The sequence below is a fragment of the Setaria viridis genome, chromosome 1 (assembly GCF_005286985.2).
Source record: "Setaria viridis chromosome 1, Setaria_viridis_v4.0, whole genome shotgun sequence".
Lineage (NCBI taxonomy): Eukaryota > Viridiplantae > Streptophyta > Magnoliopsida > Poales > Poaceae > Setaria > Setaria viridis.
In genome coordinates this window covers 10,933,753-10,949,970 of record NC_048263.2, presented here as the reverse complement: position 1 = coordinate 10,949,970, position 16,218 = coordinate 10,933,753, and the positions used below count along the sequence as shown (strand labels likewise).

At 48.4% G+C, this 16,218-nt stretch overlaps 1 protein-coding gene and 1 pseudogene across 1 annotated transcript; both read right to left on the bottom strand.

Moving 5' to 3' along the window:
- Positions 1 to 7,418: 7,418 nt before the first annotated feature.
- LOC140221594 (uncharacterized) lies at positions 7,419 to 10,058 on the bottom strand (annotated as a pseudogene).
- A 3,978-nt stretch (positions 10,059 to 14,036) lies between these two features.
- Positions 14,037 to 15,777, bottom strand: LOC117842441 ((R)-mandelonitrile beta-glucosyltransferase). Its single transcript, XM_034722908.2, has 2 exons — positions 15,230 to 15,777; positions 14,037 to 15,139 (listed from the first exon to the last, which is right to left on the bottom strand). Exons 1-2 carry the CDS (start codon positions 15,720 to 15,722, stop codon positions 14,202 to 14,204), a joined length of 1,431 nt encoding a protein of 476 aa, XP_034578799.1. The 5' UTR covers positions 15,723 to 15,777; the 3' UTR covers positions 14,037 to 14,201.
- Positions 15,778 to 16,218: the final 441 nt, after the last annotated feature.

The following is a 16,218-nucleotide window of genomic DNA, read 5'->3' as shown; positions in this document are numbered from 1 at the left end:
TGGTCCACGAAATCGGCCATTACTTGGCCCTTGACAGCTTTGGCCAATTCGTACCTCAGGTCAAACTATGATAGAGCTAGAATCCATTTTCCAATCCTCCCTTTCAAAATTGGCAATGACAACATGTACTTGACCACGTCGTCTTTGCACACAACTATGCATTCTGCAGATAACAGGTAGTGCCTGAGTTTAGTACATGAAAAATATAGACAAAGATAGAGCCGTTCCACTGGGGAATATCTAGTCTCAGCGTCCAGGAGTCTTCTGCTGACATAATAGATTATTCTTTCTTTTCCTCCGAATTCTTGTACCAACGCCGGTCCGATAGCTTGTTCCTCGGCCGACAAGTATAGTCTGAATGGCTTGTCAGCCTGTGGCGGAACCAACACCGGTGGTGAGATCAGGTACTGCTTGATGTCCTCCAATGCTTTTTGTTGTTCCTCTCCCCACACAAATTCTTGGTTGGGTTTTAACTTCAACAAAGGAGCGAAGGCTTGAATACGCCTGAACAAGTTGGATATGAACCTCCTGATAAAGTTAACTTTGCCGATTAGGGACTGTAGCTCAGTTTTGTTCTGCGAGGCTACAACTTTATTGATGGCAGCTATAATCTTTCGGTTGATTTCTGTCCCGCGCTTGTGGATCATGAATCCTAGAAATTGTCCAGCCGACACGCCGAAGGCACATTTGTTTGGGTTCATTTTCAAACCATGCTTCCTTGTGCATTCCAATACCTCTCGCAAATCGGCCAGATGCTCCTGATGCCCCTTTGACTTGACCATGATGTCGTCGATGTAAATCTCCACCAGGACACCAATAAGCTTGTGGAAAATATAATTCATAGCCCATTGATATGTAGCTCCGGCATTTTTTAAACCGAAGGTCATCACTACCCACTCGAACAAACCGAGGTGGCCTTGGCATCTGAAAGCTGTCTTTGAAATGTCTTCTTCGGCCATCTGTATCTGATTATACCCAGCATTACCGTCCATGAAACTGATGACTTTGTGTCCCGCAGCGGCGTCTATCAGAACATCAGCTGTCGGCATTGGATACCCATCCATCGGTGTAGCCTGATTAAGATTCCTAAAGTCAATGCACACGCGCAATTTCCCATTTTTCTTGTATACGGGCACAATATTGGAAATCCATTCGGCATAACGGCACTACCGAATAAATCCTGCTTCAATCAATCTTGTAATCTCGGCCTTTATATCAGGTAGGATTTTAGGGTTGCACCGTCATGCGGGCTGCTGATACGGCTGATACCCTGGTTTTATAGGCAACCGGTGCTCAACAATGGACCGGTCTAGACTAGGCATCTCATGGTATTCCCAAGCAAAACAATCTTTAAATTCTCTTAACAAGCTTGTCAATTCACACTTATACTCGGGGTCTAGACTAGCACTAATATACGTCGGCCTGGGCTTGCTGCCATTTCCTAAGTCCACCATTTCCAATGAATCAGCCGACGTAAATCCGTGCCCAAGCTTCCCGTCTTCCGGATGAACTGATCCATCTAGTCTGATTTTTCAGAGCCGACTGCTTGGATCGGCTGTAGGCCAAAATTGGACACCTTCAGGAACTCGGTGTCCTAGGTTCTGCAAGATATGCACCTGACGTGTTCGCAACTCCACTGCTGCGCGTCGGCCGTGGCAACACTGTAGGCGGAATCAGCGGTGACTATCTCGGTGTTGTCGCCGACCCACTGGACAAGGCACTGGTGCATTGTAGACGGGACACAGCAATTCGCATGTATCCAATCTCACCCGAGCAACATGTTGTAGGACCGTTTGCCATTAATGATAAAGAAAGTAGTAGGTAGGGTCTTACTGCCGATGGTGAGGTCGACGCAGAGTGCTCTGCAGGCTGGGGATACGTTGCCTTCAAAATCCTTGAGCATCATGTCCATCTTGGTCAGATCTTCATTACTTTTGCCCAATTTCCGAAATATAGCATACGGCATGATGTTGACCACAGCGCCTCCGTCCACCAGCAGTCTAGTGACTGGTCGTCCGTTGACGTGTCCTTTGAGGAACAGAGCGTAGAGATGCTGACGTTTTTCATCCTCGGGTTTCTCAAAAGTGGTTGTCATTGGCTCCAGAGCCAATTGTGCCATCTACTCCTCTATTTCTGTTGCGCCGTTTTGATCGGCGGGAGCCATGAACTCCATCGGCAAGATGAACACCATGCTGACGTCAGCTGCCGATCCCTGAGTGTCGTCTTCTTTGCCAGTTTTTCTTCTGGGGCGCCAGCTTGAGACCTGCCCTCCTTCTTATCCATCGTCTGCCTCTGTTCTTCTTCCTATTGTTCCCATTGGCGTAGACGCTGGACCCTTCATTTTTGGGATTTAGTCAAACCGTCCGGGCACCATCTAGGGTTCACTGGTTTACCCAGCGGTTTTGCACGCTCCTAGTCTGGCTCTCGTCCTAGGGGGTTTTCATCCGAGACTCTCGCATCGGCCATCTTCTCCAGCCGATCATGTGCGCTGGTCCTGCCCCCCAGTCGACCATGCTAGTCAACTCTGCCCCCTAGCTGATCACACACTGAAACGTGCCGATCCTCTTGTTCGCGTCTGTATCTGCTGATCGGCTCTAGTCCGCGATCCCTAGAGCGTGACCTCTTGAACGGGCGACCGCTGCGACACTGACAATTGCACTCGGGGCAGTTATCGGCCGACGGTAACCTGAGGTTGTTCTCCCAGCAAGGGATGAAGAACAGGCACCGCCAATGATCTTCGTGTTGGCGCATCATCTCCTCACGACATCTCGAGCTTTCTTGCTATCGCTGATACTTGCTGAGTAGGTCTTGGGAGGTAATAGGCCTACGTGACTTCTCTGATCTTTCTCCTTCATCTTCGATCCGTCCTTTTCCTTTGACATCTTCGACTATGGCCTGATTTCTAGGGTCCACAGTGCCACTTCTCCTGGCCGATTCTGATGTCAGCACCTTAGTTTTGAGCGTGTCTCTACCTGCATCGACCATGTTGGTGGGGAAAGGATGTTGATCGATCTTCATCGGTTTTACTGGTTTTGTCGGAACTTCGAACTTGAGTCTCCCTTGTTCGATGGCAGATTGTATCTGCTATCGGAAGATCTTGCATTCGTTCGTGTCGTGGGATGTGGTATTAGGCCATTTGCAATACTTCATCTTTTTGAGCTGTTCGGCCGATGGAATCGTGTGATAAGGCGAAAGCTTGATCTGCCCTTCTTGGAGAAGCAAGTTGAAGATTTTGTCAGCCTTTGACATGTCAAAACCGAATGCTTCTGGTTCTTTCTTTCCAAACGGGCACAATATCAGCTTTTTTCCTTTTACCCACTCTGCTAGGCCGATTTCCGCCTCTTCCTCCGATTCAGATCCCTCTAGGTATGCCACCTTTTTCTGAAAATTTCTCCGTTGGTCGAAAGGGCGCACCTCTTGGCTAGACAAATGGTGGAGGATCTGACTTAAGCTTTCGAACTCCTAGGAGGCGTATTTCTCTTTGATGTGTGGCAGGAGACCTTGGAAGGCGATATCGGCCAGCTGAGCGTCAGTCAGGACCATGGTGTAGCACTTGTTCCTGATCTCTCTGAACCTTTGTACGTAACTGGTCACTGGTTCGTCGCTCCTCTTCCTGAGGCTTGTCAGATCTGAGAGCTTCATCTCGTGGACTCCCGCGTAGAAGTACTTATGGAACTGTTTCTCCAAATCGGCCCAAGTAACGATGAAATTGGGCGGTAGCATAGTGAACCACTGGAAGGCCGATCCGGATAGGGATGATGAGAATAATCTTACTCATAGAGCATCTTGTGTGGCGGCTTCCCCACACTGGATAATGAATCTATTCACGTGCTCTACAGTTGACGTGTCATCCAGTCCCAAGAATTTGGTGAAATCGGGAACCTTATACCGATGGGGAAACGGCAACAAGTCGTAGGCAGACGGGTATGGTGTCTTGTACGTATAGGTTTGCACCTTTGGTTTCAACCCGAACTGATCTTGAATTATTTCTGCTATTCTTGCGGTCCATTCCACCTACTGCTGATGTATGACCGGTTGAGGAAACGGTACATGCTGCTGGACCGGCGGTGCCATGGCTGGGTGGTGGATCAGAGCGTGCTGCAGATTTTGCGGTTGTGTAGTCAGCTGAGCAGCCGATGGTTGATGGCGTACGGAATCTGCTGCTCCATCGTATAGTATCATCGGTGTTGCACCCCTGAGTGTTTCTGTAGTGTCTGCCCTCCTGCCAATTTCTAGCGTTGCCGGCTAATATTGTGGGACCGTCAGCCGGATGGCCGATTGGAATGATACTTGGACTGGAGAGTTTCCATAACTGGTTGACTAATCAAGCCCGGCCGTCATTGCTGGTGCCCCCCAAGGCACTGAGTTTGAGGGCAGCGATTGCATGGAGGAAATTTGAGCAAGCTGAGACGACGCTTGTGATTGGTAGCATGGCGCACCGTTGTACCCCAGGGGTATTGAAGCGTTGTACCCTCCATGTTGCATCAATATTGGCTGAGGAGCCGAGTGAGACGTGCTCGGTGCCACTGAGAAGCCTCTGATTGGAGTTATGATGGGCGGGCTGTAAGCTGGTCCCTGATACCCCTGAGCTACTCCGCTGACCAAGGAACTGATGACGGTGTTGTATACTGTGTTGGTCATTACTGTGGACTGGTCGATCATAGCCTGGTAAATAGATTGTTGAATCATGTCAGACATCTTCCTCGAGTCTTCAGCGATGGTGATGTGATGGGGAGTTGGAAGAGGAGCTTTTATTGACGGTCTCTCCGCTTCTGGTACGACTAAAGGATTGCAAGCATATTTTTCTGTATTCTTCTAGATGTCTTGCCACTTCTTCCTTCTTGTCATCCTTGAGATTTGCTTCAGTAATTTCGATGACGTTGTCTTCGGAGACCTCGGCAGCCTTCGACATGTTGGATGGTGGTCTCACGCGTGCCAAAAGTGTGTTGGTGCTGAAAATCGGCCGATAATCCTCAGCGTCGGACACACGACCCGGGAGAATCTGCTTAACTCCTGTTCAGGTTATCGCCCTGGTGCGATTCGCGTGGCGTGCCAATCAATCTGACCTGTTGATTGACAAGGGAATAAAAATATTAAATTCCAAGGGTTCCGATCGGCTAGAGTTCTGATCTATCTTCAACAGTGTGTCTGCGAATCGGCCGATTCACTGTAGAGGTAACCAACTATAAAATAGTTGATACCGCGTACGGTTGTAAAGAAAAGCTACTAGAGCAAACTAAACAATGCTAGGAAAACAACACTTGGGATAGATCTAATCGGCTGTATGATAACAAAGAAAGAAAGCAATAAAAGCCGACAGTTCATATCTCAAGCTGGATAACTGGTGATAAAAACTAAAATAACAAGTAGAACCTACGATTCTAGTTGATATCAATAACTGGTGAATAAATCTAAACGAAACAACAGCGATGCACCCAAAGTTAAGGCTTAGATATTACTCGATAAGCGGAACTTACAGAATCGGCCGGAGATCGTGTTGATGCAGCCCTACCAACCCGTACGAACTCATGAAAGAAAAAGGTATTTTGGCGAAGTCGCTCATCAGAGCAAAACGTAACTTTTGCTTCGAAATTCTTCTTAATTTTAACTCTCTCTTCGAGACAAGCACGGCAAAGACTCCTTTTTGTTTTGCAGTCTTCTACCTAATGATTACAATCTTTTCGAACTAGGCGCCTGAGGCAACCGCTCCTCCAAAATTCGTGTAGACGGCGCGGTAAAAATTCCACCTTTACCCTTGTCTGGAACCGTCCTTAAATACAAGCATTCCCCGCCGGTTCTTCTCCACGAGCTCAGAAATTCTTCTTTCCCCGGCGCATCATCTTCCATCACATTTCGGCACCCTTTCACCTCCCGGTCGCAACCCTCCGGCGATCTTTCTCTCGTCCTCACCCCGTTTCATTCTCTCCAAAGGTGGCTCCATCAATGACCATGAGCTTCCTCCTAGAGGTAAATATCTAAAGCTTTACCTTTTACTTTTCACTACTCACGCGTCTTTTAGATCTGTTCTCAGTTTCCCTTTTTCATCTTCCTTAGGCGGTCAGGCAACAAATCACCATCCCTTTCTCAGACGCACCTGGTCTCATCAGCCTTGGCCCCATGGGGAACGCAGATCCAACTGACTTCATCAATTTGGAAACCCACAGAATCCCTTTCAAGCAATCACCCATGGATCTGGATCAGTGGACGGGCGCATTTAGATCTTGGCCGAAGGAGACCCCTGGTTGGAGGGAATGGTTCCAAAGGATAGCCGATTCTAAGAGGGTTCTATGGGACAAACAGAAAATCGGCCATTTCATAAACTTGTCTTTATCTCAAATGGAGAAGAACGAGCCCTTGGTCATGGCGGTGTCCTATTTCTATTCTGACGCCCTCAATGCATTCCTCTTTGGCTACGAGCCTATGACCCCGACTCTAGCCGATGTCCTGATGCTGATCGACCTTGACATTTCTTCGCCCGACAGGCCCTTTGACATCCAGATCAAACCCACTCATCGCTTGGAAATGGAAGGAATCGGTGGATGGAAAGACTATATTGATAGGAATATGAAGACCGGAACCATTAGCGACAGCGAGCACACAACCTTCCTGATGATGTGGTTGGAAAAATATTTTTTCTATGGCCGAGAAGTCGGCCCTTCATCCAACATGCAAGCTTTGGTACAGGTAATTTACCATGTGGCGATACCTTGTACACAACAACTTGTTGAGGTCTATGTTGTAATCTTCATTATTTTGTACAGGTAATTTACCATGTGGCGATACCTTGTACACAACATCCCAACCCTTTAGAAGGTTATCAGTTTGACACGGGTATGACAGGTAATTAACTTGCGTGGCCTGTTGAGCCACAATATACACATTGTCTCCTGGTAAGACGGATGATTGTCAGATTTTGACTAGCCCAAGATTAGGGGTCCATCTCACAACCGATGGATCGAACCAATGACATTTGAATATGACTGGCTTAAGAGGTTTGCAACCATGAAACTTGAGTTCGTATATTTCTTCAATTACTCCGTAGTACTCAACACCATCCAAGCCTGGCATGAAAACTCCAGTATTTGTGGTTCTCCGATTGGGCCGACTCTGCTCGTGTCTTGTTGTGTGAAAGCGATATCCATTCACGTCATAACCAGTAAATGACCTGACCCTATAGTCACAACCATCAGCAACCTGTCTCAACTCGACACTCATAGACGCATCAGTTTGACCCTGCAAGTTCAAGTAGGGCCGTTCGTTATATTATTCGCGTGTACGAGAAAATTGTAATATCATACTAAGTACGAGCTAAAATGGATTGTACCTTTTGTTTGAACCAAGAAATGAAATCGGGTCTTCCATTTCCCGCACCCTCCCTGAGAAGGATATCAGTTTGTTGCGGGGTAGGTTGCCTTGATTTACGCCAAAATTGATGATGAAATTCTCTAAACCAATGAGAAAATCATGAACAGTTGCACCCAGAATAGTGACTACTTGAGAATAATGTTGTTGAGAACTTACAGCATATACGGCTCCACTTTTGATAGATTGCTCAACACGTACAACATGATAATGCGCCACTCTTCATGTTTCAAGGTCTTGGGGGTCGCATCACTTGGACTTCCGAGTTGCCCTCGGAAAATGCTAAGGCTCGATTCATTTTTGCTAGCATTGTAACGCGGGGGTGGATTGTGCACGCTAGGAAGATTGTTAGCATAATATTTTGTTGTGTAGTTTGAGACCTCCTCCAAAATATATGCCTCTGCAATGGATGCTTCAATTTTGCATTTATTTTTACATTTAGTTCGCAGAACCTTTTGACATCTCTCAATTGAATAACACCAACGGCCGTGCACAGGCTCCCCCATTCTTGCTTCATATGGGAGGTGAAGAATCATATGCTGCATCGGATTGAAAAATCCGGGTGGAAAGATTTTCTCCAACTTACAGAGCAACACAGGCGCCATTCTTTCCATTTCTGCAATCACGGTACGAGATAACTCTTTGGCACAAAGCTGGCGGAAGAAATTGCTCAACTCCGCTAGCACCTACCAGACATGCTTAGGTACATATCCTCGGACCATCACCGGAAGTAGGCGCTCAAGCCATATGTGGTAATCATGACTCTTTAGGCTGTTGATTTGCATAGTAGTTAAGTTCACTCCCCTCTTCAAATTCGCTGCATACCCATCAGGGAACATTAACATTTGGAACCATTCTAGTACCTCCCTCCTTTGGGCTCTCGTCAGGACGAAATCAGCCTTAGGCTTCCTCCACGACTTGCCGGATCTGGGAGGTGCCATGTCTAACTTTGGTCTGTTGCATATCCTCGCTTGATCTACTCTAGCCTTAACATTATCCTTTGTCTTGTCAGGAATGTCCATAATTGTCCCAAAAATTGCCTCGGTGATATTCTTTTCAGTGTGCATTACATCGATGTTATGCGGAAGAAGAAGGTCATGAAAATAGGGGAGATTCCACAAGCACAACTTCTAAGTCCAAGCATGTTGCTCGCCATATCCCACAAAACCACCTTCATTGTTATTAAGCTCGAGAGTGTCTAACTGAGCACGAATCGTGGCTCCTGTCATCATCTTCGGTGAGAGGTCTTCAACTACGACATCTCTCGTAAAGTTTTTAATGTCTTGTCTGAATGGATGGTCAGGAGGGAGGAATTGTCAATGTTTGTCGAACGAAGAATATTTGCCACCCTTCGTCAACTAAATGAACTTCAGAGAAGCCTTGCAAACTGGGCATGGGAACCTCCCGTGAACACACCACTCGCGAAAAATCCCATATGCCGGCAAATCATGCAGGGAGTAATGGTACCAAACATGCATCTTAAAGTTTGTCTTTGTAGCTCGGTCGTAAGTCCATACCCCTTCCTCCCAAGCACGGACCAAATCATCAATCAGAGGCTCCATGTACACACTCATATTATTCCCCGGGTGCTCTGGAATTATCAACGACAAAAATATATTCTGTCATTGAAAAAGGACGCCAAGGGGGAGATTCAGGGGGATAACGAATATGGGCCAACAGGTATACGGGGCAGCCGCCATTCCATATGGATTGAACCCATCTGTTGCCAGCGCAACACGTACATTACGAGAATCTAGAGATTTCTCACGATAAATCACATCAAATCTTGTCTAGGCTTCACCATCGGATGGGTGTACTAGCTTCCTAGGATTGTATCGACATCCGTTTTTGTGCCATGTCATCTGTTTCGCAGATTCCTCTGTCATGTAAAGCCGTTGGATCCTCGGTATGAAATGAAGGTACCGTAGGATCTTCATGGGGATTGCAAGCTGCCTCTTCTAACCATCAATAGAGTCTACCTCCAGAAACCTAGACGACTCGCACTTCACACAGTACTTAGCTTCTGCATACTCTTTCCAAAATATGATGCATCCCTTCGGGCAAGCATGTATCTGCTCGTATGGCATCTTAAGCGCACGAAGGAGTTTTTGTGCCTCATACATGCTCTTTGGCAAGATGTGATCATTCGGGAGCAGGCTACCAAAAACAGTTAGCACAACATCGAAGGCGTCTCGACTCAAGCTAAACTGGGACTTCACGGCCATTAGGCGTGCAATGGCATCAAGTTGCGAAACCTTGGTATGACCGTGTAGGGGTTGCTGTGCCACATACAACATGTTGTAATACTCCTTTGCGGTAGCCTCTAGCTCCTCCTCCCTACGTGTCTCATCGAACTATGCTTCATGATAGTCATTTAACATGTCTCCCACCCCAGCATCATCATCATATTCCTCGATGCGTTGTCTCAACATTTCGTCTCTCCCACGATCGGCTTCACCATGGTAGATCCACCTGGTGTAGTCTGGCGTAAATCTGTTCTTCACAAGATGTTTGCCCATTTCTAGCTTGGTTTTTCGACGCATGTTTGCACATCTACTGCACGAACACCAAGTGACACTAGCCCCTTTGACCCTAGCAAACATCCGTTCCAAGAATGCATCGGTCTTTTCAATCCATTCATCGGTCAATGAATCCTGACTAGAGCAGCCCGTGTACATCCACTCACGGTCATCCATCCTCTAGCATAACAGCGAGTAATATAAAAAATCATGTTGTATCTATGTGTTACTATACTGTCTAATAGGTAAAGATAGGTCCTAATCGCACCCGAGGATGTGTCGGTGCAGTTAGTTTCCATGCCCTACTCCGATCCGAGACAGAATTTCGGCAGCACCTCCCCGCTGTTCTCCAAATACACGTCCAGGATCGGAGATTGTGTATCCAGAGAACAACAGGAAGGTGCTGCCAAAACTCTGTCATGGATCGGAGTAGAGCATGGAAACTAACCGCACCAACACATCCTCGGGCTGTCCAAAAAACGTGGACAATTTGAAATAGACACGGTTATAGATACACAAATGTTTGCATATTTGCAACTGTATCTCTTTCGAATGGGAGATGCCTAACTAGGTTACGTGATATACGAACATCAAACGGAAAGAGATGTGTAAGATGCCTCACCTTGCTATCCTGCAAAGTGACGAGTCGAGGACGATCCTTGTGAGCCTCTTCTGCAAGAAAAGAAACATTGTACTGTTAAGTCGAAATTTTGGCAGCACCTCCCCTGCACGGAGAGGTTTTCAAAACCTGCAACAAATAAAATGGCACGATGGCCGACAACCACATTCTCACCAAAGAGACGGCACGATGGCCGACAACCACATTTATTGCAAGTGTTTGGTACAATAGCATTATATTGACATGGATTTTAACTTATAAAGTCCTTTTCTAATTCATCTCTAAAAGAAAGTTATTTTCTAATTCATCTCTAAAAGGAAGTCCTTACAATACAACCTCTCTATCTTTTCTAAAAGAAAGTCCTTTTCTATTTTTTTAATTTCTAATTTCTAATACCTAATTCCTAATTCCTAATTGCTAATTTCTAATTCCTAATTCCTAATTTCAAAATAGAATTCCTAATTTCTAATATCTAATTCCTAATTCCTAATTCCTAATTTCAAAAGAGAATTACCGGTGAGGCGCCGGTCGCCAGGGGAGGGCTGACCGGGGGAGGATTGGTCAGGGGAGGGCCGCCGGCCGCGGGCAGGGAAGGAACGGCCGGGCCGGGAAGGGAGCCGGCCAGGGGCAGGGGAGCGGTGGCGGCCGGGGCGGAGGGGCGGCCGGTCGGCCGAAGCTGCGCGGCCAGTGGAGGGCCGCCGATGGAGGGGCGCCGGCCGGAGGAGCCAGGGCGGAGGGGCGGCCGGCCGGCCGGAGCTGCGCAGGCCAGTCGAGGGGCGGCCGGGCCGGCGCCGGTGGCGGGCAAGGGAGAGCGGCTGGGCGGGGAGCCGGCCGCAGGCAGGGAGGGGCGGCCGCACCGAGTGGGGCGGCGGCTGAGGGAAGCCAGGGATGGCCGCCGGAGGCGCGGAGCGACGGGTGCGGCGGCCAAGGGGAGCCGGGGGCGGGCCGCCGAAGGCGCGGGGCAGCGGGTGTGGCGGCGGCGGGAGTGAGTGAGTGAGTGAGTGAGTGGATGAGGTGACTGTGCCATTCCGGATAGAAACAGGTGTTTGCCGTTTGCCGAGTGTCTAGATCTAGGACACTCAGCAAACTACGGATTTGCTGAGTGCCCAGATCCAGGAGACTCGGCAAACCTGCCCCGATCCAGGACACTCGGCAAACATTTTTTTTAATATTTTTTTAACCAATTGGAACAGGTATATGCGCTGTGGTGGGCCCATCCACTAAGTTTGCCGAGTGTATTCTCCAAAACACTCGGCAAACTGTGAAACACTCGGCAAACTTCTTTCATATTTCATGTACACATACCTTCCCTAACGTGCTTTACTAAATTTTTTTCGATGTACTTCGAAATACATGGTCAAATTCACTTAACAATACATATTTGATTTTTCTACTAATATTGTTCCATTATTTTAGGCAGTTATAGCTCAAATTTAATTTATCTCAATTTAAATTCTATAATTGAAGTTAATACATTAAAATTATCAAAAGGATACGAAAAATTCACAAAATTTGAGAGGAACCAATCTATATTGTCCATTGCCTATACAAAAAGTTTTGAAGTCCAACTCTAACTCCGACCCTCACTTTGACTCCAAATCTTAACAGATCATTCTGAACTTCTAGACTATTCTCTCGAGATGCTCCGGTTTGTTAGAGTCGTACGTGACAGAAGGTGCGAAACTTTCTCAATTTTTTTCCAAAGTCTCCATGTTTGACATCATGACATCTTGACAAATCTCGTGATTTTCAGAGTTTGTTTGTTTTTTCTAGAATTTAAAAATCATTGGACCACACGTTTGTGGTCGTATTTTCTGACCAAAATATTCGAAATTTCTTTTCATTTTCTGGGGAAGGCCCCAGAGTGGACTCACTAACATGAATAGGATTTTTCCACTGAACTTATTCCATTATTTAAAACACTTGCAGTTCAAATTTGCCCGTAACCGAAAAAATCCTATCTGTGCTATAAATTTATTAAATATAGCAAACTGATCCACAAATATATGAAATTTGAACATGTAGTATCACATGTTGTGTGTAGAGAGTGGAAAAAGTTTGGAGGGCAGGGAAGGAAAAAATAAATATTATTTTGCCGAGTGTCTACAGAAAACACTTGGCAAAAATCAACTTTGTCGAGTGCCTTTGAAGAATACTCGGCAACGGGTGGAGTTTGCCGAGTGCCTCGGGATGGACACTCGGCAAAGTTACAGTTTGCCGAGTGCCACTAACAGGCACTCGGCAAAGTACAAACGCTCGGCACGCTTCGTAACGGCGGGTGCGCGTGCTTGTCACGTGTTATAGATTTGCCGAGTGTCTTTGGCGTTGTTTGCCGAGTGTTTCATTCGTGACACTCGGCAAACGTCTTGTTTGCCGAGTGTATTGTTAATGCCGAGTGTATATGTGGATACACTCGGCAAACTTGTCTTTTGCCGAGTGCCCGATATATTGCAGTCGGCAAATATAAAAACACTTGGCATTATCTCGGTTTCCGGTAGTGGAAGTGCTGGAAGGTCTGAACCAGGTATCATAAGATTACAAACCTTGTACTCTGATATTATACTTAAACAAAATAGATAAGCTCAACCAGTTTGACAGTTTTGAATAATCCTTGTAAAAAAATAAACACTCCAAAGAGAAATTTAAGAAGCTAGTCAGATAGGTTGGACAAGTAAAAATCTATTAGAGCCTCTACCCATTGGATGAAACTTGAAAGGTTATCTTTGAAGCAGATACGAATTCTTTGAAATGCCTCGGCACTAATTCTAGCAGAGAAGGCAACAACATAGAAGTATGGTAACAAAGGCAATCAACAGTATAGACTGAAAGAATGATTTATCATCTTGAAGTGATATTTCATTGAACACTTAAAGTGCAAGCATTAGAAGGACAGAGCATTAAGCACAGCAAATCACCTTGGGTGTCTCGAGAATGACCAGATTGACATGCAGCAAAATTGCCTCGTCATGGTCAGCGTGGCTGTTTTGATAGGTGGCAAGCACAGAGCAGCAAACACAGGCGACGACGTCCTGCTGACTTGTTGGCACTGATGCCTTAGCGAGCTCCGTGGCGGTGTAGTGGATATCATCAGGCGTGGCGAGACTGGCCGGGTCGATGCGGGGCAGATGACCGCCGGCGCCTGGGCGGGCCTTCCATCATTGTTGTCGATGGCCTCGCTAGTGACGGAGGAGATTAAGGCAGGCCATCTGGCAACGACCGGCTCCCCACACGCTCTGTTTGCAAAGCTCCCTTCCAGGGCGAGGTGCGACGAGCAGGAGAGGGAGTGCCTATCAAGGCCGGGACCGGGGTGGCCGCCGTGCCTGCCGCCTCCGCCGCTAGGGCTGGGACGCAGGCTACTCGACCCCAGCGCGGGTAGCCCCGACCCCGGCGTCGAGGCCGGCCAGCGCGGGCGCCTCCACCTCCACAATTGCAGTAAAGTTTGGGGATTTTTTTGCAAAATCATCAAGACATATTTTAAAGATTGCGGGTTGATTACGAAATAATTGAGATACTTTTTTGCAAAACAACCACGACGGTTAGAAGAAATAACTGTACTTTAATATTATTAAGTATATATAGATAGTGCATAAAATATTAACACATTTTAATTGGGTCGCAGTAGAGACGTAGAGTATGCACTGCAGATTTTTTTTCCCGATACGGGAAGTTTTATTGTATAACACTGCAATTCTGGTAGCTCCTCAGTCTTCGGGGTTGGCTGAGCTGCACATTGCTCTGACCATGCTCAGCAAGTTCTCATACGACGACCCACGGGGGCAGCTCGCCACCAACGCCTCAGCCTTCCACCTCGCCGCGCTGGCCTTTATCTCCTCGCTCCCCATGGCCTCCCTGACGCGCATGGCCACCTGCTCCCTCCTCACCTCGTCATCCAGCCGGACGCCGACGCCCCACACGTCGCAGGCGTACTTGCGGTTGATGTACTGGTCTGCGAACCCCGGCCAGCACACCATCGGCATGCCGGCGGCGAGGCTCTCGCACGTCGAGTTCCAGCCGTTGTGCGTGAGGAAGCAGCCCACGGCCGGGTGGCGCACCACCTGCTCCTGCGGGCACCACGCCGCCACGCGGCAACGCCCCGCGGTCTCGGCCACGAACGCCGGTGGCAGGCCGGCGCTGCGGACGAGGTCGTCCCTGATGGACCAGAGGAACGGGTGGTCGCTCGCCGCGAGGCCCCACGCGAACTCGGCCAGCTGCTCCGGCGTCATCACCGTGTGGCTGCCGAAGTTGACGTACACGACGGAGCGCGGCTCCTGCGTGTCCAGCCACGCCAGGCACTCGGCGTCCTGCTTCCACAGGCTCAGGCCGGTCGAGTCGATAGAGTCGCCGTCAGCGGCGGTGCCGTGCCGGAGGAGCGAGCCCAGGGGGCCGACGGTGTAGACGTGAGCGTACTCAGAGCGGAGGGCGGCGAGGACGTCGGCGTCAAGGTTCTCGAAGGTGTTGAGGATGAGGGCGCCGGCCTTGGTGCAGCTGCTGGGCTCATACTCGCTGAGTCCGAGGCCAATGTCATTTGGGTCGGTGGTGCGGACGAAGCTCGAGACGTCGCCGAGGCTGATGGGAGGCACGCCTGGGATCCAGTCGATGATCGTCTTGTCCAGGTAGCCGTTCGTCAGGTAGCTCTCATCTGCATGCCGGGGTCAATCCAGCGTCTGTGTTTGGTGATTGGTGAACACTAAACAGAAGCAAACAAGATTTGCGTGAAGTGGTTATCTACCTTTGAGTGGCACGTAGCCTCTCTTCCTTAGCTCCGGCGTCCACATGTACGCCATCAGCGAGGCCGCGCTGGCGCACCAGAACACCATGCTCGGGATGCCCAGGTCCCGGGCCACGCCCAGCGCGAAGGTCATCAGCCCCGTGGGCAGCACGCACGTCACCGGCGGCACCCCGGGCGTGCCGTTGAGCCGCGCGATGAGGTCCCTCAGCGGCGCCGCGCAGGTTGTGTTCGTGGACACGAGCAGGCTCAGCCCGTAGTCCTGCTTGCCGCGGTCGGCATCGGAGAGGCCGTCCGGGATGGCCTCGAACCGGAAGCCCTCGCGGCCGCGCACGGCGCCGGCGCTCTCGGTGTCCTGCACGCGGCGGTGGTTGTGCTCGGTGTTGACGAAGGTGATGTAGACGCCGTGGCGGTGGAGCAGCTTGGCGAGCTGCAGCGCCGGGTTGATGTTGCCGGAGCACGGGTACGGCACCACCACGGCGTGCGCCCTCGCCATTCTCGATCCACGACCCCTCACGCTCACCGTATTGCTTATCCTTATCTAGCGGGGGTACCTCAATTATTGGCATCTGGATTGCTCTTCCCATTATTTTTTACTGGCCTATCGATGGTAGCGTTTTGAGTATTCAATTTCAATACATTTGGGAGATTGTAAAAAACCAATGGTGCAGTTGGCGCACTTGTGAAAAATTACATCAGATCTCAATCGAAGGAATTTTAGTATTCGGCACGATTGCGAGTTGACCCATTATTCTTTCAAATTCATAAGAGTTTTATTTTTTCTTATTAGGATATATAAGTTTTTGACAAAAACTACTCTATGAATATAATTTTATGACATAACTTTAATGTCATCAGATTTATATAAAAATACTTACTTGTGATTATAATTTTGGTGGAATGAAATACACCTTAACCATAAAGAACAAGGAGGACATTAGATATGATCAAGCTGCTTTTGAATCACATTTTTTCGGCTCAGTGGCAAGGTA

What these genes read in the sequence shown, in the direction of transcription:
- LOC117842441 (XM_034722908.2), bottom strand. Translation starts at nt 15,722, where the DNA reads ATGGCGAGGGCGCACGCCGTGGTGGTGCCGTACCCGTGCTCCGGCAAC. An exon ending in AGGCTACGTGCCACTCAAAG is followed by an intron (nt 15,140 to 15,229) that starts GTAGATAACCAC and finishes CCCGGCATGCAG; the next exon opens with ATGAGAGCTACCTGACGAAC.